The following is a 23,806-nucleotide window of genomic DNA, read 5'->3' on the forward strand; positions in this document are numbered from 1 at the left end:
AGAAACTTTGTGTACATATGTTAGCTCTCTTGCAATTACAATTACATCTCAAACGTTCTCAAAACTATTTGATTGATATCTAGTCTCAAAGATGATTATAAGATGAAGATTAAAGTCTGTGATCAAATACAAACACTGAATACTGATACTCCTCTGGGAATGTTCACAATATATTTGATTTTACAAAGCATTGTAACACCAACACTACATGAATTTCTGACAGTAGAAATCTATCCTGAGCACATAAAAATGTCACATGACCATCTATGCGTAACTTGTGATGATAACATCTCCTGTCTTATGCTCTGGTTCAAATGTCACAATATCAGCCATTAATCTCCCCTGCAATGTTTTGTCTGTTATCAGTTATAACATGTTTCTATAAGTGTAATTTCAACTTCTTCTTCTTTTGGTGTCTTGGCCCTGTTCAATAAAATGATCTTAGTGCTAAATATAGCATAAGTTTATGTTGGTGTATATAGCATACATGACTTTCATAGCTGTATACTCTTGAGAGCGAATCATGGCCCTGCAGCCCACATCAGTAGCTGTTGGTGGTGTTCAGCTGATCACATCTACTGCTTCTGTTGGTGGTCTGCTGTTCACATCTACTGCTTCTGTTGGTGGTGTTCAGCTGTTCACATCTAATGCTTCTGTTGGTGGTCTGCTGTTCACATCTAATGCTGCTGTTCACATCTACTGCTTCTGTTGGTGGTCTGCTGTTCACATCTACTTCTTCTGTTGGTGGTCTGCTGTTCACATCTACTGCTTCTGTTGGTGGTCTGCTGTACACATCTACTGCTTCTGTTGGTGGTCTGCTGTTCACATCTACTACTTCTGTTGGCGGTCTGCTGTTCACATCTACTGCTTCTGTTGGTGGTGTTTAGGTGTTAACATCTACTGCTTCTGTTGCTGGTGTTCAGCTTTTCACATCTACTGCTTCTGTTGGCGGTCTGCTGTTCACATCTACTGCTTCTGTTGGCGGTCTGCTGTTCACATCTACTGCTTCTGTTGGTGGTCTGCTGCTCACATCTACTGACTCCACTGGTGTTCAGCGGCTCACAATTGCTTCTGTTTGCATTTAGCTGTTCATATCTACTGCTTCCATTGGTGTTGTGTTACTCACATCTGCTTCTGCTGTTCATATCGCCTACTTTTGTGCGTTCTGCTGCTCACATTGTGACTTTTCTTCTACTCATAATGGCACAACATAATGGGTCACAATGGCATTTAACTCAACAGTGCAACAATGATAAGCCAAAGAGCAATATACATAGAACAACATGGGACTGAATACCTTCAAAACATCTGGTAGAGCTCTTTGTAGACTGGCTCCCTGCACAGCATTGAACATCTGGTTGAGCATTTCTTGGCGGTCTCGGATGTAGTCACCAATGTCTTTCACCTCTTTGTTAAGGTCAAGATCAGGGTCATTTAACAGTGCATCTTCCTCCTCTGTGTTTTTCTTTTTCTTTGCCTTCAACATATTTTAATAAAAAATGTTTAAAGTTAAAAGTCAGTAAAATTGCAACTATCTGTAGCACCCAAACATAATCAAGACTGGAGCAGAAAAAAACTGGTTTGAAGCATGAGGTGTAATGCAACAATTGTATGATGACACATTATCAACCAAATCATAATTGCAAACACAGATCTAATAAACACATCTCTGTTCAATGCATTGAGTTCTATTATATTGTGTTTCTTTGAAACTGGGGATGATTAACGGAGACAAGACAAAAAGTGAGCAGGGCTCACTAATACTCCAACAAGCCTAAGTTCAAAACATGAAAAATGCAACATTTTCTCAGTAAATCTATTTACTGAAATCAAAACTTTACACTGCATCTTTTCTATTAGTATGGAAACTGTCCATAACCTTGAAAAGAATCTATGCAGTAGTGAGTGAGTGAGTATTTATGTTGCATCAGCAATTTTCCAGCTGTATAGAAATATGATTTTATGGGACCAGAGAAAGGTTATGGCCAAGAAAAGTAATATCTAAATAAACAGCCACAGTTGGATTGCATGGTCAACTCCTTTGAGATCCTTCTGTTTGTTACAATGAGAGTAGATGAGAATTTCCAAAGTATTGGTTATAACACATATGGCCACTTATACAAAATTATCTGTGCTATGAATCTTTTTATATAAATACAAACTCTACAAAGCATTCAGTTTAAGTCACTGATGATTTTAAGAACTTATCAGACAGCAAATAGAATGGCACAGAGTTTTCAATGTCCTTCTGTCACTTATGGGGAATGAACAAAGGTGTATATTTCTCTCCTCCCTCCTTATTCTTTGTTTGAAGAAAGAATCATTTATTCACAATGCCATTATTCTTTCATGTTGCATGAATACTTAACTGAGGAAACACAAACTATAAATAGAAAATCACAAAGTGTGTCACATCATAGGATGGCTTCTCACCACGTTGAGACCCTCTTGATCCAAACTGTCTCTAATGTAAAGAATTTAAGTACAATTAACAGAATAATTTGATTATACCTTACATCCCAGTTTGTGAAGTAAGCTTCCACTTGGGTATTTTCAAAGTGCTATAACATCTAATAGAGATTAACCAAGTGTTGTGCAAAAACAACCATGTCTGTCACCCCTTTGAGAATGTGCCTCCCCTAACACTAAGCACCCACTTCAAAGGACACAACCATCCCTAAATCTATTTATGGATTCTTCTAATGTAATTTCTGGAAGAGTTCACTTTGCATCCTGGGGGTGATGGATGAACTTTGCTAATGTCACAGTTTTAAGATCTTACAGTTTGCCAGATGTTTGACAAAATCAGAAATCTTTTCACTCGTAGCACAGAGAAATATGTTGCTTTTGCCTGTCATTTTTATTCCATTACATTCTGCACATTTGCTTGGCACATCTGTTTTGAAGATGAAAATGAACACAAGTATGTTGAATGGCAAAGAAACAACAGCAAGTGCACTACTTTCTGGGATGTGCTTGACATTTGCAGGAATTTCACGTCCCTTTTACCATGGAGAGGAGACATACTTTCACTGGGACATGTGTCTGCTTTGCAACTAACTGTTTTTGCTTTCTTAACTGTAGACAGAGGGGAAAAGTAACTCAATTATCTATCTCATTTCAGTTGTTTCTCATCACCTGAATCTTGTACACAACATTGACGAAAAAGTTTTCTCTACTGTATCATAGCAACCAAAATGAAATCATGGACAATACTTATTTTACTTGACAACATCATCCAAGAAAATCACAAAAGTCAAGTCAAAATCATTCGTTGTTACTCAACACACAAAAATAAAAACCTTTGTGCACTGAGGCTACACAGCTATCCTAAATAAATTACTTTATACTTGCAACACATTAAATATCAATGTTAAAAATACTGAAATCTACATCACAAAGGCATAACTTGGGAGAAATTAATGAAAATATGCCACAGAAAAAGTAACATATGTTTCACAACACACATATTTGGTGTACATTAAACAATCAAACAATGATCAATTGCTGCCATGGTTTGGATGTGTTTGTGATGGGTGTGACCGGTGGGGGAGGATACATTCACCTTTTCGCAAACATATGGTATAAACGAGTGAGTGAGTGAGTTGGGTTTTAATGCCCCTTTGAACAGTATTTCAGTTATATCATGGAGCATCAGCTTAATGTCGGAGGAAAGCCAAAAGTGATGTAGGTTTCAATTGTTTACGACTTTGGCGAAACCCACACATGGCATCACCTGGATTTGGTAAACACATTCTCATGATATAGACGGAATCATAAAATTGGTGCATATAATGATAGAAATGTTTATTGTTGCTTTTTAATTAAATGAGAACAGAATTATATGAAAACTATTCCACATACCTTTGCTGAGATCATATGCATAAAAAAGAAGTCTCAAAAACTCAGATGTGACAAATGAGGTGTTACTATTTTCATTGATGTACACAAAGGTCAAGGTCATAGCAGAACAAAGAAATTTTAAAATTTCCACCAAAACATAAATATCATTATTATGAATATCTCACACTTTCTGAAAGTGTACATGACATTTTACAATAATAATTCAATAAATGACAAAAACAGATTGGAAATCTGTGAGTACTACTAAGAGACGCATAATGACGCCTTCACAAAAACATCAGGTTGCAGCGGCAAACAAAGATGTCCTGAAACTCACACTTGATAAATACTTTGGACATTTGATCAAATATGATATTGCAAATGTCAAAATCAGCAAGTGAATGAAACGAATATGTTGTTCATATACCATGAAAGGACAATATCCCATCATCTTAGAACAAGCATGGTTACCTAACACTTACACTGTAATCTATATTGCACTGGAATCTACAACACATCTGGGGCTTCAAGACAATGCATAGTCTTCCACATATATTGACTTGATCTTTGCAAGATAACAAACTAATTCAGAGTCTAAGTCATAATTACTCATTATTTATGATTGACTGCAGAGAATTATAATATAATTACTTAATTGCTGTAATTAGAGTTGTTATCACATCTTGATATGATTTGACATACTTCAGCCATGACATGAAACAGATGTGTGGCACCACACTGGAGGACATCTACATACAATGTGCATCTAAGATAACTTACACAACCACATATACTTTGGGACTATGTTATCTTTTAACAACAAGCAATACCTAAAATGATGCCCCCAAAAAACTTGGGTGGGTTCCAGATAACATAAAAATCTGTTTTTTCCTCTTTGAAGGAGTGCAGTGGCGTATCAGCGACATAGTTTTCTTCAGTGAAGTGCTTTGGCAATAATAAATGCCACATCTACTCACCCATGCTTAAAGACAAAAATTACTGCTACTTCGAATATGTAGGCTATTAAAGATGTCATTTTTCTCATGTGTAACATACAGATTAACAAATATTTTGGTCTATGTACAGTGAAACATTAGTCTCAATTTGGTTGATCCAGAGATCATATATGGGAGCACATTATCTGGTATATGATATTTCAATGTGGTATTAGTCTGGTAAATCCATTACCACCATCATTCTGATAGAAATGAACAGTCTAGATTAACTACACCTCAATTTATATTCTGATTCTGTGTGTTCTCACAGAAGGTTAACACAAAGTTGTAAAAGGCATAAAATGTATTATTTTTAAACTATTATTCAATATTTGCAATGCAAACTTTCCAAAGCTGACAATTATGTCCACAGTGGACTGAGGTTACTGAAGTTATTGTTATTGAGTGTAATACGCTACTGCCATCACAAACCATTTCCCAAGCATACCAATTCCAACGAGCACCAATGGTCTGAAACGTTCTGAAACGTTCAGAAACCACAAAAGCACTTTCAGGGTAATTTTCACTCATGATAGTTATTTCTTCATCAACCACACAAGAAATATGCCTCGCCCTTTACTCATACTCAAATCCATCACTGCTGAAAAAAATAATTCTTCAAAAATAAATGGCTGAATAATACCAATGTCACCTGATGTCAGTAAACTATGTCCAAATTATCTCTGGCCTTTTTTTCTAGACAAGGTATGTTCTTAAAACATCCACAAAAGTCAAATGGACTGAAGCTTCACTTATAACCTTTTGACTTGTTCAAAATTATACAGAATTGATTTTGTAAAAGAAGGGAGCCAACAAAATTTCGCTAATGGATTGAGAAATGGATGATGGATGGATACAAGACCATTTTCCATACATAGACAACAGGTCATGTGTAGTATCTTAATATCTAATTACATAAAAATGCACTTTAGAATGAAGCGAACTTCATGATACTAAGAACTATAGCTGAAATTCTCAGACAATGAGTCATGTTAAGCCAAGGTCAAAAATTAAATTAAACCAACAAAGCGAAACTGAAGTGTCTGCCATACCTGACAAAATAGCAAGCAAAATGACAGCTTGAAATATCAACAGTATCCTTTTACAAAATGCATTGCATTGTTTTCCAAATTCATCATTTTCAATGCAATTGTAAAACGAAGTTTCATGTAAATGGTAAATATAATACCGCTAATGGTTAAGTCTGGCTTTGATTGAAACAAATGGATTACTCTGACACGCAGATTTGGTTGCTACATCTATCAACGTGAAGGATGTTTGGTGCTGGGACTGTGATGGGTCATAATACATTACACTGGCGATAAGTAATTTCAAACATCAATACAGTCCACTTCAAATGATTGATTCATAATTCACACCATCGGTTCAATTGCATGAGGGTGAAGGACGTCCAACACTCAACTGCTCAACACCCGAACAAATGATTTAGAGTTGTTGGTTTTTTTTCTGGTAAGTCAATGACTAAAACTTTTGTATACTATTTGTTTCAATTAGAAAAATTATCATTGTGCTATTGTTTGTTTGCTATCAAAAACCCTTCATTACTTCTGTAGTTAAAAGAAATACAAATATTTGAGAAAAAAGGTATTTTCTGTCCACAAAAAGCAGTTCAACTTTCAGTTAATGTAAGAAACAAACCTACAGGCTTGAGTTTCAGGGGAAATACATCAATTAAATCATTAATTATTAACAGTTCTCATGATCAAAGCTTGGCTACTATAATTACCCATAATTACACAAGATTCCTGCTTCAGTTTTTTCAGAACTTTTATTTGAACAAATCTGACATCGCCCTAACTGTGAAAACATTTTTATTCTCTACAAGTTTGATAACAATTATCCTCTTTGGAAATATTCCCACGATCAGAGCTTCCTCTGGCTTTTTGTACTGTTCAGTCAACAGCGTGAACATCAGTTCAAAGAAATGTATGACTTCAATCTTAACACTAGCTGCGAGCATGTTCTCCCTTTAATACCTTACGATCAAAACCATTTTATTCATGGATGGATCAAGAACCATCGTGCTCCAGTTCTCAAAAGATTTAACGTTATAGTTTGTAATGACAGTTTCCGCCACTAAAACATGAATTTGATCAAGAGAATGAAAGAGGTTTTATTTGACAATGCAAAGACAGACTTCTAATTATAAACGAAATGATCAAGTTGAAACACAACAAAATGCGTTCGAAAAAAGTTTGTGAGAATCAACTTCAATAAAACTGAAATAAAACTCGTTGGATAATTAAGTAAAGAAATTCACTGGTGCTGGTATTGTTGGATCTATTATTAATGGTTATGAAAGAAAAAGACATAAAATTTCTGGCATTTGGGGCTTAAATACTAAGCACTGCACCCACCAAGATAATGGTTTCGAAATTAAATTACACAGGCAGCAAAAGTTAAATTCATGAAAAAGAAACTTTCTCATTCGTGGGAACAGATCCACATTGTGGAAAAAAAATTATCCTAAGCATTAAAGAAGTGATCTCTGGAATTCAACTCCCATTGTTAAAATCTGTTATATGTTCAAAATGTAATATCTTGAATATCTCCTTAATAAAGGAATTTCTTGAACATTTTAACATACATTTAGAGAAGGTTCAATGATTTTTTGCACTGTTAACAGCTGTACGCAAATGAAGAGCAAAGTTCATATGATTAACTCAAGTCCCCACTGCTAACATAAGTCAATATTTACAATACTTTGCCACAAGCTAAACAACAATATGCCAAGTGACTGGAGTGTGTGAGGTAAGCTAAGGTAGTGTTTGTCTGTTTGTTGTTTAATGCTGCACTCAGCAATTCCAGCTATATGACGGCGGTCTGTAAATAATAGGGTCTGGACCAGACAATCCAGTGATTAAAAACATGAGCATCAATCCACGCAATTGGGATATGATGAGATGCATCAACCATGTCAGTGAGCCTGACCACCCGATCCTGTTAGTCGCCTCTTACCTCTTACGACAAGCACAGTCGCCTTTTACGGCATGCATGGGTTGCTGAAGACCTATTCTACCCCGGATCACAGGCCGCTAAGATAGTTGAGTGCAGGTGAGTTCAGGTGAGTGAGTGAGTGAGTGAGGAACAGGGATGTGAAATTTCAGCTATCTTTTGTCATATAAATCTTGGAGGGGAGAGGGGGGGGGGGGGGGGGGGGGGGCATATTTTTCACATGCCAAACAAGCAGGCCATAATATATTCTCACGTGACTTTCAGTCAGGTACATTAATTCCATGGTCCGGTAAAATAAAATACTATACAGTAGGGTATTACTTACCAATTAGTCCTACTCATGCACAAAACCACTTTGAATGATACGTTTCACCTAGCATCAGGAAATAACTATAGCTATAGCCTGGCCGTTTCACACAAAAGTTTCAATGGTCTATCTCTGACAATGAAATGTGTTTCATAACAAACACCTGTTCAAACAACCCTTCCTCTTCTAAAACCTGATGCAACATAGTGTGGCAATATATTTTTTTTATACCAGATGTGTTAGATGAGTTGCAAATCCAGTCTGACACAGACACTACCTTCAATCAAGGTTACAACAGTTGAAATGTGGTATATTTCTCAATTGCTTAACATAAAGTGCAACCTATATTAATATAGCATTTACTATTACAACTATCACTAGATCTTAACTTATTTATCTAAGGTTCCTATGAGTTATCCATGTTAGAATAAGTCCCCTTTAACCAATGCTTTTGGTAAAGAGATCTCAATGGATTGGGTGATCAGATTGGGTGACTAGGTTGATTGCATGTCATCATACTCTGATGGTTTTGGATCATCGCTCATGACATCAATCACTGTTTTGTCTGGTCGATTATTTACAAGCCGCCATCATTCACCTTGAATATTGCTGACTGCAGTTTTAAACAACAAAGAAACCTAATCTAATCAAGAAGATATTCGGCAGTTTAGTTCCTGGAATACAAAGTCATCAAGGTAGCTAGTGCCTATATAAATTTGCCATATCCCTAGTCCATCAAATGTTCTATCAGGTTAGTAGACTAAGCCAATATGAAAAGAGTTGTGTCAGCTGAAACATAAGCAACAAAACCCTTTCCATAATCATAAGAAAGACAGGTCCAAAGTTTTTGACTGGAAAGATTTTGCCACAGACTCTTATAAAAAGTTCTTGACCCAAATGTAATCCGTGCAAATTTATATCAAACTTTGGACCTAGTGACTTACTTACTTAAATTGGGAATTTAACATATGCTTTCAAACATAATCAAGTGAGACGACATTATGATACAATAGGCAATGCCTAAAAGGCTGAATAATAGTGTTCGGCATGACAAGCTAACGTTGTAACCACCAGGCTACCCAACTGAGCCTTAATTATTATGTATATCAGTATAGCAATAAATGATTACTTAAATTACCACGAGACATTGACCAATTTCACCAAGGTATTAATTACAACATCAGCAGGAATTGGAAACCAAACTTCTGAGAATAGTCCCCATGGAAGGTCAACGGTCAAGGTTTTGCCAAATTTGAAAACAACATTGAAAATGTAGTCAAGTTGTTCAGCATTCAACATACGAAGTGCATAAACTTCACAATGCACAGAGAGCTGAATAATAGGCACAAATATAGTCTTAAATACACCTCTTGAGCGAGTGATGTTTTTGCATTGCAATTAGCAGCAATATTCCAGACATATGATGGCAGCCTGTTAATAATTGATTTTGGACTTGACACTCCAGTGATTGAGTAATGATCCATGTCATAGTGCACATCAACACAGCATCTACCAAGTCATCAACCATCCGATCCATTAAGTTGCTTCTTACCACCAGCATAGATTGCTAGGGACCTCTTCTAACCTGGAAGGAGACAAGGGTAGCCCAAACTAAGCGCTGTAATTCACCATGCAGAGCTGCATTCCTTGGTCATGTCATAAACTTACCATTGTGGGTTTGAATCCTGGTTTGTTCCAGTTCTGTTTCTACTTTTGTCAACACCATATCCATGCCCACCAGTTTCACCAAAGTGGTAAACGTCTGTGATCTGTATCTCTTTGGACTTTTCTCCCACATTTAGCTGTGGTATAACTGGAATACTGTTCAAAAGCGATGTGAAACACAACTCTCTCCTGAGGTCCCAGTGGGTACTGAGTGAGTGTACATAATAACATAAGACGCATCAAGTCAGTCTTGTTTCAGAAACAAAGCGATGAGAACAACTTATGGTTATAGCTGAGATGGTCATGCTGGGATCTCCATAAAAAGTTTCAAACTTTGGATGATATGAAAACATGTTGACTTACAACAAACTGTTCGACTTATAGAAGACTGTATATCAATGTAGAGAATAATTATATAGTAAAAATAGCCATGTTCAGTGGCTACATTGTCTTAGGTTCTATTCAATGAGAATTTAACAAAGAACAATTACAGATTGGTTTCCAGGATATATACCACACAATGCACCCGTGAAGATCCAGGGTAAAACAGGTCTTCAGCAACCCATGCTGGCGACTATGCTTGTTGTAATATCGGGATCAGGTGGTTGGGCTCGCAGACTTGGTTGATGCATGACATCGTATCCCGTTTGCGTAGATCGCTACTCATGATATCAATCACTGGATTGTCTGGTCCAGCCTTGATTTTTTTACAGACAGCCATCATATAATATCATAGCTGGAATATTGCAAACAAACAAACAAACAGTGTAGAATGAGCTATTGGGGCATAGTCAGCTTTAAAGCAAGTCTGGGGACAGGACAATTAAAAGTGTAAAATGTTTAAATCAGCTCATTCAAGCAGCATATAACTGATCTGCTAACTAAGTGTTATTATCTAGATATATCTAACAATAAATGACTACCCTAGTTACATTGAGACAATGCCTCAAATTCACACAAGGCACTAATTACAATGTCTAGACCTTCACTGGATATTGGCACCAGGCCATGGAACCTAGTGCTTCTTTATAGGCAATCTGCGAGATAAAAGGTTTAGTTAAGCCTTATGAGGTATATATACACAGCATGGAGAAATGGTAAAGAGATGGGTTGGTGAGGGAATGGAGTTTTGTCACAGAGAACAATCTGAGACAGCAATATCACAGTCACCTGTTTAGTAACTGGGTCTAAACCACACAAACTAGTGGTCAACAGTGCGAGTAACAATTTAAATAAAAGGGGTTCATTCATTCCCATATTACTCAACTCTTGTGGGAGTGGAATTTGGGAGGGGATGTGAAGGTCAAAAGTCAAAGGTTAAAAATCAAAACAAGCCCAAAACATAAAATAACACTTTCAATGTGGCTGCATGGCCATGCATAAAATGTGAACAATCTGTCAAGACCCTGTTTGGCTCTACAACCACACCATGTACCTACATAGCTAGGCCTTATGCTGGCAAAAATATAAATGCTAGAAAGAACCTTAACATCAGCTATCATGAACTAACAGTTCAGTTGAGCAAAACAACCATCATTAAAATATTTACTAAAGTACTCACGGAAATGGAAAAAAACCTCGACCTCAGATCTTAAATTATTGCAGTTAATATACAAAATATGTAAATATTCAAACAACTAAATTAGTACTAATTGGGCTGTGGCACAAATACAGCATATCAAATGTTTTTATGCCTTTTTACACGTAAAAGTGTGTAAAAATGTGAATAAAACAGACTATTGTGAAACAGGGCATAACCAGGTGTAAGTAGATCAAGGTGACCTATGACACCTTGATGACAGGTGAGAACCAGTGCGTAATGCCTGTCAATTTGGACTTAGTTTTATTTTTGAATGTTGAAAGTGCCGACAAATTACCTCCTGTAAAGTACATTTTGTATTGTTCACTGAGATCAAACTAGCAAATCCAGACTAGTATTTTTCGAGTTGTTTTGTTATTTCGTATTTACAGCTACGAAACACTTTGTGTCGATTGTTAAATTGAGAAAAACAGGGTTTTTTCATTTCCGTGAGTACTTTAGGACATATATTGCATATTCTATGCTTAAAATTTTGTAACAGTAAATAAAATGATGGACAAGGTTGCAAAATTGGGAGTTTGCCTCTTTGAAATGTGTTTTCTTATTATTCATGAAATTTAAACTGATGCACTAAAACTTCAGTCAGTTCTCTTTGGACTATGTCTAGTTCCAGCATAGTTCTATAGTGACTCATATACTGGCAGTTGAATATTGTCATTCATTCGATCTGTGGAGATGGAAAAGAACCCTAAAAATGTAAGTAAATCAATAACATCCAGTTTCAAGCTGCTTACTTTCTACAGCTTGCAAACACAAATGAATAAATAAGATGAAGAAAATGTATCGACTTATAAAACTTTTTATTCATTTGAAAGAGAAAAACAAATCTATAGGTCCCATATGTCAGCAAACAGCCAGAAGAAGGCTTAAGATAACTGGTCAATAGGTTTGGTATTTTCAAGAAGAAACTTACTTACACTTGCAGTAGTTAATGATAAGTATGAGTGTTTAAGTGTAAAAGTAGGTAATTAATATATGTCATCAGCTTGTAAATAATCAAGTCTGGACTGCACAGTAGATGCTTGTTATTTAATGCCACAATAAGCATTATTCCAGCTATATGGTGATTGTCTATAAATCATACAGTTTGGATCAGACAACCCCAGTGGTGGATATCATGAGCAACATCCCATGCCGACAGAGTACAATGACATGCAATAAACCAAGTCACCAAGCCAGGTCCATAAAATTCACTTTGGCACCTCTTTTTTTCTTTAAAAAAATGAGCTTTAGAAGGAAGAATATACTAGTGTCAGCAGAGTTGTTTTCTCTCATTTGTATTTTTGCAGTGGTCAGAGATCAATTTCGATTTGATACTAAAAGTGATAAGGTTCAACAGATTATTGTGGGTTTTTCAGTTTGGCTTATTTATTTTAGAAAACCAACAGGTAAATGAAATAAATCTTTATTCATATCTTGTGTTTTGGTAAGTTGGCAGAAACATAAATTAAAAGTCTTATGATGATGAAATAAGCAATATTATTTGAAATCTGTATGGTGCTAGCTCTTACAAACAGCATAATACAAGCTTTATAAACAAAATATGATGTCCACAGGTGGAATTCACTGTAACAAAAATATGCTACTCATTAAAAGTAGGTCTGAGTGACCACAAACTGTTATCATAAGATTGTCATCACTTGTCATACATAAGTATTTAATCGCCACATACATAGTACTTAAAAGACATTTTTAAGTAAAAATGGCAAATATACAAGATGAATTACCTTTACAGTGACCTTGATCTAATGAATAAGTCCCTCACAACATTTTCAGACGGTGCTACATTGACCTACAGTAAATGCCTTCAGAATTATCATTTAAACAAACATGTCTCCAAGCTATAAAATTGTGGATAACCATGACACTTGACATGACTAATATCTTAAAACAATTTCCCCTGACAGTAAAGGAAATAGACCTGATATGATATTTCTGCAATGTCCAAGAACCATATGGTTTGAAAAACAAAGTGTGGCGGGGACAACAGGAGCGAAATGGTGCTGCTTAATTTACTGATTTGTGATTAATACTGGAATATATAACTCGGTCTAAACCCATAGCTTAAACACTGAGGGACACAAAATGTGATACACAAGCTGAAATATATTGTGCTTTTAAATTCTGAACAAGTTGCATTTAACTCTGAACAAATATATTATGACAATTTCCTTGCCTGCAGAAACCAACATGTTTCCCATTTCCACCTCCTGGATACCACAGAATACATGTATATAAAGAACCCCTGTCATCATTGGCACCCATGTATCCAATTTGTGCCCTAACTTTCCTGTAGCCTATTCAGGTCAAATACAGTAATTGGGATCAGGTGTATAACACTGAAGAAACAATGAGACTGAACATCACACCATTATTGGCAACAGTTAGGGCTCAAATAATCAGAAAAGACTGCCTGCACCAAATGCAAAATCACATACAACATGACTGAAGCATTAATAAAATTACATTCACTCACTCACTCACTCACAATAAGGCCCAAGGGAGACAATTCCCTTATGTTTGATAATGTAAATGGGATGGAGAAACCCTAGCAAAGCATTCCTCACTGCCTCATGTGGAGACTAAAACCAAGGCCTTTAGATAGTAAACAAAACTAACCACTCGACTACTCTACCTCCTCTGTAATACACTGCATCAAACATGTACAAGTGCTGACCTATTTTGTACCACTCTGAAGTAGTACTGGAGAGACGATATATTCAGGATGAGCTCATCAATTAGATCATTTGCTGATTATAGCTTCCAGACATTTGTAAAACATGTCAAGTGTATATCTATAATATTTACTGCCGTTAATTGTACCTAACTGTTTGTAATTAGTGGCGGTGATTATTCTCAGGACAGCTTTCTTTGTTTACCCCATTTATGTTCTTAATGTTCTCTTAACCATACATCTTTGGGTTGGTGCTCAACCGGTGATATAGTTGTATGACTGAAGACCCGAAATGGTCATCTATGGGAAGGCTATCAGATCTCAAGTATCACATGACACATATTCAATGTGAATGAAATAAGTCAAATATCTTAACTGGCCAGTAACCTTTTATTTATACCATTCCTTGGCAAAGATTACCTTCAATATTCAAAATGAAACTTGTAAAGTCTAAAAGAATAACTTGGCAACATGGAAAATAAGACCCTATATCTATTTATTTGACATTCATTGAAGGAAAAATCCAACAGTTAGTTCTATTATTACTCAGTAACAATTCAAGTTGATGGTCATCAGCATCAAAGAGTAAGTGAGTGAGTATGGTTTTACACCACTTTTAGCAATATTCCAACTACATCATGGTGGGGGACACATTGTACCCTTGTGGGGAATCAAACCCGAGACCATTAGGCTACCCCTACTGCCCAGAGCAGCATCAAAGAAAGACAAAGAACTGTGATTGCTTTGTCTCTTGAGGCTGTTTGCATATTAGTGACACACGTTGAACGTGAAAGGGGTCCAAATGGACACAGAAACAGAAAAGAATGAGTACCTAACAGTCATCAGGTTTTTTACTTTAAAGAAAAGTACTCCCAAAGATATTCATGGCAGCATGTGTGCCCTAGCTTTTCCTCTGTTAAACGTTGGACAGCTAGTTTTAAGGCTGGGAGATCAAGCCCTAGGTCTGGACATCCCTCAACTTCCATCAATGAAGATTCAATCAAGGAGATAGAAAAACTTGTACTTGCTGAACTTAAGAAAGACACAGATCTAAGCCATGGATACATTGAAACTGTTATTCATGAACATTTACAGGTGATTAAGATATCTGCTTGTTGGGTGCAAAAGTTCTGATCTTAAGGAAAAAAGAACTGACATTGCCAGTGAATATTTAGAGCTAATTGAGTAGGATTCGTCAAATTCGAAAAGAGATTAGTAACAGGTGATGAAACATGGGTCTACCACTATGATCCCGAGTCAAAATGTTAATCCATGGAATGGCACCATTCCACTTCTCTGGAAATTCAAGCCCTCAAGATCAGTGAAGAAAGTTATGGGAACTGTATTATTGGATGCAAAGGGTGTGATCCTTGTTGATTACTTAGAAAGCCAAAAGATGTTTACTGGGGCCTACTATGCTGATTTGCTTTAACGCCTGAGAGTTTTTTTTCAAAGAAAAGCGGTGAGGATGCCGACCACTGGAGTTCTACTACTTCATGACAATGCCTCTTCTCACACCTCTCAACTTGCAAAGGCTGCTGTGCGTCAATGTGGGTTTGAAGAGAGTGAGTTTCGTTTTACGCCGCTTTTAGCAATATTCCAGCAATATCACACCGGGGGACACCTGAAATGGGCTTCACACATTGTAGCCATGTCGGGAATCGAACCCGGGTCTTCGGCGTGACGAGCGAACGCTTTAACCACTAGGCTACTCGACCGCCCCGTGGGTTCGAAGAGCTTCCTCTTCCTCCATACTGAGGAAGTGATTTCCACCTGTTTCATAAACTGAAAGAACACCTTCATGATAAGCGCAATGACAAAAAGGACCTCAAAGCTGCTGTGAATGGGTTTTTCCGAGTGGCTTCAGAAAACTTTGTTGGTTTTGTTTGTTAGACTTAGAACTTTTGGACCAGTCCTCGCATATAGTATGGGGCATGAGAAACTATTTCCAATGTCACATGGAAAGCCACCAGCAATAACTGGACAGAAAGATTTATTGTCACCTCCTTTTCTGACATATATCAGATAGATAAAAAGTTTTGCCATTGCATTGTAGCTCACCTGTATATGTAGTCAACAGCGTATAATGGCCATAAATAGCTACTACAATAAAAGAGTCGAGGCAGCTATATTAAAAGTCCAATTTGAACCCTTTAAACAAATTTAGATGTCATCATTGGTGGGGAAAAGCATGTGAAGTTGGTCCTGTTGTTACTGAGGGGAGAAGTTGCATTTAAAATGCAAAAAATGTTCATCTAAATTGGCACAGCAATGGGATCAATGCTGTCTATGTCATTGAGATCTCACAAATGTTATTGCGATAAAAAACACAAAGGATGTTCCCCTAGATTGGTTACATGTTTGGTATTCCTGAAAGAAAAAACCCTTAACTGAATCAAAACACACATAATACCAGTGCATCCTACATAACCCCTCAGTTCAAACATAATGTCACAAAAGGTTTCAATTTTCTTTACAGCATTATTATTGAAGGAAAATAAAATGTTGATCCATTTATTGGTACAAAAATTTGGCTTTAAATTGGAAAATCTATTGAATTGACAATACCATAAAATGCTGAAATACTCAGTCTCATAAAAACTTTGGTGCACACAACTGTTATATTTACCACGACCTCAAAAACAGGATAATTATATGAGAATACATAATAAATTCATAAACTATGTTGTTGCAGCTCATTACATGAAACTTCAGACATAATGGCCATGAAAAAAATATTTGTGGTTTACTTAAAGCATCATAAATTTGAAAGCAGACAGTAATTTCTACATGTATTATACCAATGCCCTTTCAAGCCAGATCTTGTAATTGATTTTTGTTTCAAAGTTTGTAATAATGAAGGCGATAACGACACAGGCTGGAGCGGCAGCATATGTTACAACATATTTAGCTGTAAGTGTTGATATACTCTAAAGCTGCTTAAGGAACAGATTTAACTTCTCTCAAAAGGAATATTGATTCTGTTTGAAAATAACAGTCTCAAGATATAAAACTAACAAAATTGGGGCACATATGTTGCTCCCTTCAGATGACGGCCACATACTAAAAATTGATTTTTCTGCTGGCAGCTGCTACATGATAAAACGAGATTTGTTTTTAATTTAAACATATACATGAATATTTGAAGGTAGTTTGAAATCAGCATGCCTTACTGTTATCTGCAGAGAACTTGAGGTGGTGTATCTACAAGTCATATTATTCAACACTGGTCTTCTCATACAGACAACGACACCAAGAGCAAGTAAGTTTAACATTTTTCTTCTTATTTTATTTTTGTAAAATGTGATGTTTTACACATGTGTTTTTGTTGTGATATACATCAGAAGGATTGAAATGTATTTAGATTGGAACAAGAACCCTGCCTGGTGCATCTCAAACTAAGCTGTCAGTTTATTTATACCAACATGCAACTTTTGACAAATACAAAATTTATGTTTTTTTGTGTGTTGTTTTGTTTTTTCACTAAGCAACACAAACAGGCTTATCAAATCAGACCTCAAATGCATCTTTCTTAGCAGATGGTGCGGAAGAGCTTGCGACTGCTGTTTGGTTGTAGGGTGAACAGTTGACTACAAAATGGAAGGTGGTTGGAATGGCAATGTGGATGGAGAAGAGTCATCTAGTGGTGCAAGTAGCAGGGGCAGGTCATGGGGTAGATTGCAGGGGCAGGTAGCGAGACAAGTAGTGGGGCAAGTACTGGGGACAGGTAGTGGGGGCAGGTAGTGGGGGCAAGTAGTGGTGCAAGTAGCAGGGACAGGTCATGGGCTATGTAGTGGCGTTAGGTAGTGTGACAGGTAGAGAGGGCAGGAAGTGGGAACAGGTAGTTGGGGCAGGTAGTGGGGGCAGGTAGTAGGGCAGTAGTGGCGACAGGTAGTGGGACAGGAAGTGGTATGTAGAATGGGGGCAGGTAGTGGAGGTAGGTATGGGGGCAGGTAGTGGGGCAGGTAGTGAGCAGGGAGTAGTATGTGAAATAAGGGAAGGTGGTAAGGCAGGTAGTGGGGCAGGTAGTGGACAGGATGTGGTACATGAAATGGGGGCAAATAGTGGGGCAGGATGTGGTACATGGAATGGGGGCAGGTAGTGGGGCAGGATTTGGTACATGGTATGTGGGCAGATAGTGGAGCAGGATGTGGTACATGAAATTGGGGCAAAAAGTGGGACAGGATGTGGTACATGGAATGGGTGCAGGTAGTAGGGCAGGTAGTGGGGCAGGATGTGGTACATGGTATGTGGGCAGATAGTGGAGCAGGATGTGGTACATGAAATGGGGGCAAACAGTGGGACAGGATGTGGTACATGGAATGGGGGCAGGTAGTAGGGCAGGTAGTGGGGCAGTAGTGGGGACAGGTCGTGGTACATGGTATGTGGGCAAACAGTGGGACAGGATGTGGTACATGGAATGGGGGCAGGTAGTAGGGCAGGTAGTAGGGCAGGTAGTGGGGCAGGATGTGGTACATGGTATGTGGGCAGATAGTGGAGCAGGATGTGGTACATGAAATGGGGGCAAACAGTGGGACAGGATGTGGTACATGGAATGGGGGCAGGTAGTAGGGCAGGTAGTGGGGCAGTAGTGGGGACAGGTCGTGGGGCAGGTAGAGGGGGCTGGTAGTGGGTGCTGGTAGTGGGGGCAGGTAGTGGGGGCCGGTAACAAACAAGGAGTGGGGGAAGGTAGTGGGCTGGTAGTGGATGCCAGTAGTGGGGACTGGTAGTGGGTGCTGGTAGTGGGTGCTGGTAGTGGGGGCAGGTAGTGGGGGCCGGTAACAAACAAGGAGTGGGGGAAGGTAGTGAGCAGGGAGTGGGTGCCAGTAGTGGGGACTTGTAGTGGGGACAGGTAGTGGGTGCCAGTTGTGGGGGCTGGTAGTGGGGACAGGTAGTGGGGGCAGGTAGTGGGGCAGGTAGCGAGACAAGTAGTAGGGCAGGTAGTAGGGCAGGTAGTGGGGGCATGTACTCATAACACCCCAGATGGTCCCATCATAAAACTATCTATCTCTGACATCATTTTAGTAGAACTATTTACTTCTAACAATTACAGTACATCTCATAAGTTTTGCAAGGTTCATTAGGATTCTCTCTATCTTCTTTGTTATAAATATTCATGGAAAATTAATCTGAAGTTACAAATATATATTTGAGTAAAATTACCAAGCAAATATAAACCAAATTTGTAAAATTGTAGGGCCAGCTAGTGGGGGAAGGTAGTGGTGCAAGTAGCAGGGGCAGGTCATGGGGTAGGTAGTGGGGTTAGGTAGTGTGACAGGTAGTGTGACAGGAAGGGAAGGCTGGTAGTGGGCGTTGGTAGTGGGAGCAGAAGTGGGGGCAGGTAGTGGGGTCATGTAGTGGGGGCTGGTAGTGGGCGTTGGTAGTGGGCGTTGGTAGTGGGGGCAGGTAGTGGGGCAGTAGTGAGGGCAGGTAGTGAGATAAGTAGTAGGGCAAGTAGTGGGGCAAGTACTGTAGTGGGGCAGGTTTATAGGGGCAGGTAGTGGGAGCAGGTAGATGGAGCAGGTAGTGGGACAGGTAGTGGGACAGGTAGTGGGGCGGGAAGTATGTGGAATAGGAGAAAGTAGTGGGGGCAGCTAGTGGGACAGGTTGTGGTGGGGTAGAAAGTACTATGTGGAATAAGGGCAGGTAGTGGGGTAGGATGTGGTACATGGAGTGGGGACAGGTAGTGAGGGTGGGTTGTGGTACATGAAGACTTGGCCAGAAATGGGACAGGATATGGTACAAGGCATGGGGGCAGGTAGTTGGGCATGCAGTGGGTTAGATAGTTGGGCAGAATGTTGTACATGAATGGGGCAGGTTGTGGGGCAGGTAGCATACATGGAGTGGGAGCTGGTAGTAGGGCAGGTACTGGGGCAGGTGCTGGGGCAGGATGTGGTACATGTAATGTGGGCAGGTAGTGGGACAGGATGTGGTACATGTAATGTGGGCAGGTAGTGGGACAGGATGTGGTACATGGAATGGGTGAAGGTAGTGGGGCAAGATGTGGTACATGGAATGGGTGAAGGTAGTGGGGCAGGATGTGGTACATGGAATAGGTGAAGGTGGTGGGGCAAGATGTGGTACATGGAATGGGGGCAGGTAGTGGGGCAGGATGTGGTACATGGAATGGGTGAAGGTAGTGGGGCAGGATGTGATACATGGAATGGGGGCAGGTAGTGGGACAGGATGTGGTACATGGAATGGGTGAAGGTAGTGGGGCAAGATGTGGTACATGGAATGGGGGCAGGTAGTGGGGCAGGATGTGGTACATGGAATGGGTGAAGGTAGTGGGGCAGGATGTGGTACATGGAATGGGGGCAGGTAGTGGGACAGGATGTGGTACATGGAATGGGTGAAGGTAGTGGGGCAGGATGTGGTAAATGGAATGGGTGAAGGTAGTGGGGCAGGATGTGATACATGGAATGGGGGCAGGTAGTGGGACAGGATGTGGTACATGGAATGGGTGAAGGTAGTGGGGCAGGATGTGGTACATGGAATGGGGGCAGGTAGTGGGGCAGGATGTGGTACATGGAATGGGTGAAGGTGGTGGGGCAAGATGTGGTACATGGAATGGGGGCAGGTAGTGGGACAGGATGTGGTACATGGAATAGGTGAAGGTGGTGGGGCAAGATGTGGTACATGGAATGGGGGCAGGTAGTGGGGCAAGATGTGGTACATGGAATGGGGGCAGGTAGTGGGACAGGATGTGGTACATGGAATGGGGGCAGGTAGTGGGACAGGATGTGGTACATGGAATAGGTGAAGGTGGTGGGGCAAGATGTGGTACATGGAATGGGGGCAGGTAGTGGGGCAAGATGTGGTACATGGAATGGGGGCAGGTAGTGGGACAGGATGTGGTACATGGAATAGGTGAAGGTGGTGGGGCAAGATGTGATACATGGAATGGGGGCAGGTAGTGGGACAGGATGTGGTACATGGAATGGGGGCAGGTAGTGGGACAGGATGTGGTACATGGAATAGGTGAAGGTGGTGGGGCAAGATGTGGTACATGGAATGGGGGCAGGTAGTGGGGCAAGATGTGGTACATGGAATGGGTGAAGGTAGTGGGACAGGATGTGGTACATGGAATAGGTGAAGGTGGTGGGGCAAGATGTGGTACATGGAATGGGGGCAGGTAGTGGGGCAAGATGTGGTACATGGAATGGGGGCAGGTAGTGGGACAGGATGTGGTACATGGAATAGGTGAAGGTGGTGGGGCAAGATGTGATACATGGAATGGGGGCAGGTAGTGGGGCAAGATATAGCAGTGGGGCTAGTAATGGGGTCAGGAGTGGTGATCAAATCGATGGCTGAAAGTAGGGAGGTGATGTCGCACTCATGAAAAGTTTTCAACTTTTTGAGGACATGCGAATCAGTATCATGTAGGGAAGGTGAACATCTTACATGAACAGAAAGTGAGCAAAACAGCAGTTTTAGAATCTGTACCAATTGAGTATGTCAGCTACCTTGACAAGAAACTGTGTGCACACAAAGGTGACACTACACTTATCTATACAGTAGAGACGATAATAGAATTACTACATTTACTTATCTTCATCAGTAAATATCACATTGCGTTCTCTTCAATAAACCATTAATATTGCACATGTCCAAATTTTGCATATTCTTAAAGTGTACAATCACACCACTAACTACCAACTGACATGCACAGTAAGATTATGTGTCATAAAATCTGATATGAAGGCAATTATGATATTCAAATCAACTTTGATATCAAAAGACATATTCATAGGTATTAATCATAAATGTGAATTAATCATTAGTAATCCTGAAAGTATAAACTTTACTGTTCTAAATTATTCCAAAATAAATATGATATTAGTTGAAATATATAATGAATATGAAATGTTAAAAGTAATCGCATAATGTTATTCAATGACTATTGTCATTGTAAAACTTCTTGCAAAATTAAATAAAACAGTTACAATAAAAGATTATTATATTTCAGCAAATCAAAAACATGAATAATGATGAGTGCTAATAGCATGAATTTTTCTATATATTGTGACATATTTCTTTTCCAGTCTCATGATACGCTCAAATTCCTCATAACATCCCAGATGGTCCCATCATAAAACTATCTATCTCTGACATCATTTCAGTAGAACTATTTACTTTCAACAATTACTGTACCTCTCATAAGTTTTGCAAGGTTCATTAGGATTCTCTCTATCTTCTTTGTTATAAATATTCATGGAAAATTAATCTGAAGTTACAAATATATATTTGAGTATAATTACAAAGAAAATATAAACCAAATTTATAAAATTGTTTGTATTATATTCAGAGAGAGTGACTAGTTCTCTCCTGTACCCGTCCCTGAGCTTTAAGGTCAAGGCCTGTGCATCATAGAAAGAGTGGACACAAGGCAAACAAAATTAATTCCACAGTTTTGCAAACTTCTGAAGTTTCCCATCACTATATATATACCTTACACTTATTACATTCCCAATCTGCTTCTTTGTAACCTAACAGAGGCAAAAATGATATTTCTGTTCTTGGAGCAAAATGTAGTTACTTCTGAGGACAAAAAGTGGTTGATTACAAGAAAAACTATTAACACACATGATAAGTTGTGAAAACATTTTCTACTACTGACAGTATAACATCAAACCTTGAAAAGACATACCCCTTATATATGATGTAGCATTAAGCTGTTTTTCTAGTGAGTTCTACCAAGATGTGCTTTTACAGTAAATTTCAACAGTTTGCTAATGCCAAAGTAATATATCCATTTATCTCAATGCTGACAGCTGTTTACCCTCATGTCAATAGCAGAATTTACATGAGAATTATTTCCAATCCTTCGTGATCTGCTTTTCAAATATAATCAATCACTGAAAAGGAATTCTATACAAATCAGAATTCAATGTATCCAGAGACTTGTACTTATCAAAGCTAGCAGGAGTTGAAGTACAGACAGATGAGTGGTATGAACATGCATGGCGTTTTATATTAAATAAATCAGACTTAGGGTATTTGCATTACAGAGTATGCAATACAAAGTTGTTATCTATCAAGCAGTTCAGAAAGTGGAATGAATTAGTTTTGAATAAAACATTTAAAGCAGATAGGTTTGAATAATATTATGTCTAATACTGTATAAAGTGATAGAAAACCAGATCAACTTTCACTATCAAAACCAGGCTATTTTTCTCTTAAATTACAGAAAAATAAATTATTCATTCTTGATACTATCATAAATCAAAACTACTGCCACATTTGAAATTGGAAATGCTTTTAGATGATGGATTTTCGGTGAAATATGACCATAATTTCAAACACCAGAAATATCAAATACTTTCAAAAACTACTGATAAACTAGGAATCCCTTCTTAAAGTTGAAACAAAGAAATTTATTCCAAACATATTCTCATATTCATGAACACATTTGTATTTCCATGATTATCGACAAAAAGAAGCAGATGATTTGTTAAAAACCGAAAATTGACATTACAATAGTTGCTTTTTCAATAACTTCAAAAAGGTACCGGTATACAAGTTTCTACTATCAAACACACTGGCATATTTAAAGACCACTTGCTGTAAGTAAGACATTATTCAATGATCATATCTTCAGGGACAAGTTCTTCAAAACAAATTTGATATGAACCTGTAATTAAGAATGAAAAATAGCTGTAATCATGTACAAAGTTTGACTCAAGTTACAATGTTTTGTCCAGAGCAAAGAAAACTGTGAACCCCTGTAACTTAACAAGAAGAAC

The 23,806-nt window shown here is 38.5% G+C and overlaps 2 protein-coding genes across 5 annotated transcripts in view; one reads left to right on the forward strand and one right to left on the reverse strand.

Moving 5' to 3' along the window:
- LOC139480106 (caspase activity and apoptosis inhibitor 1-like) overlaps window positions 1-23,806 on the reverse strand; it is a 228,642-nt gene that overhangs the window by 129,446 nt on the left and 75,390 nt on the right. For all 4 annotated transcript variants that reach the window (XM_071263132.1, XM_071263129.1, XM_071263130.1 and 1 more), the window contains one exon: window positions 1,298-1,477. In XM_071263132.1, coding sequence (XP_071119233.1) covers window positions 1,298-1,477 — 180 coding nt within the window. The remainder of the gene's footprint in view (window positions 1-1,297; window positions 1,478-23,806) is intronic.
- Window positions 17,245-23,806, forward strand: part of LOC139480105 (zinc finger protein hangover-like) — a 115,441-nt gene continuing 108,879 nt past the window's right edge. Inside the window, exon 1 of the mRNA XM_071263124.1 lies at window positions 17,245-17,322. The gene's annotated coding sequence lies outside the window, so the exon portion shown is untranslated. The remainder of the gene's footprint in view (window positions 17,323-23,806) is intronic.

The sequence above is a fragment of the Haliotis cracherodii genome, unplaced genomic scaffold (genome assembly GCF_022045235.1).
Source record: "Haliotis cracherodii isolate W230 unplaced genomic scaffold, xgHalCrac1.p SCAF_4, whole genome shotgun sequence".
Taxonomy (NCBI): domain Eukaryota; kingdom Metazoa; phylum Mollusca; class Gastropoda; order Lepetellida; family Haliotidae; genus Haliotis; species Haliotis cracherodii.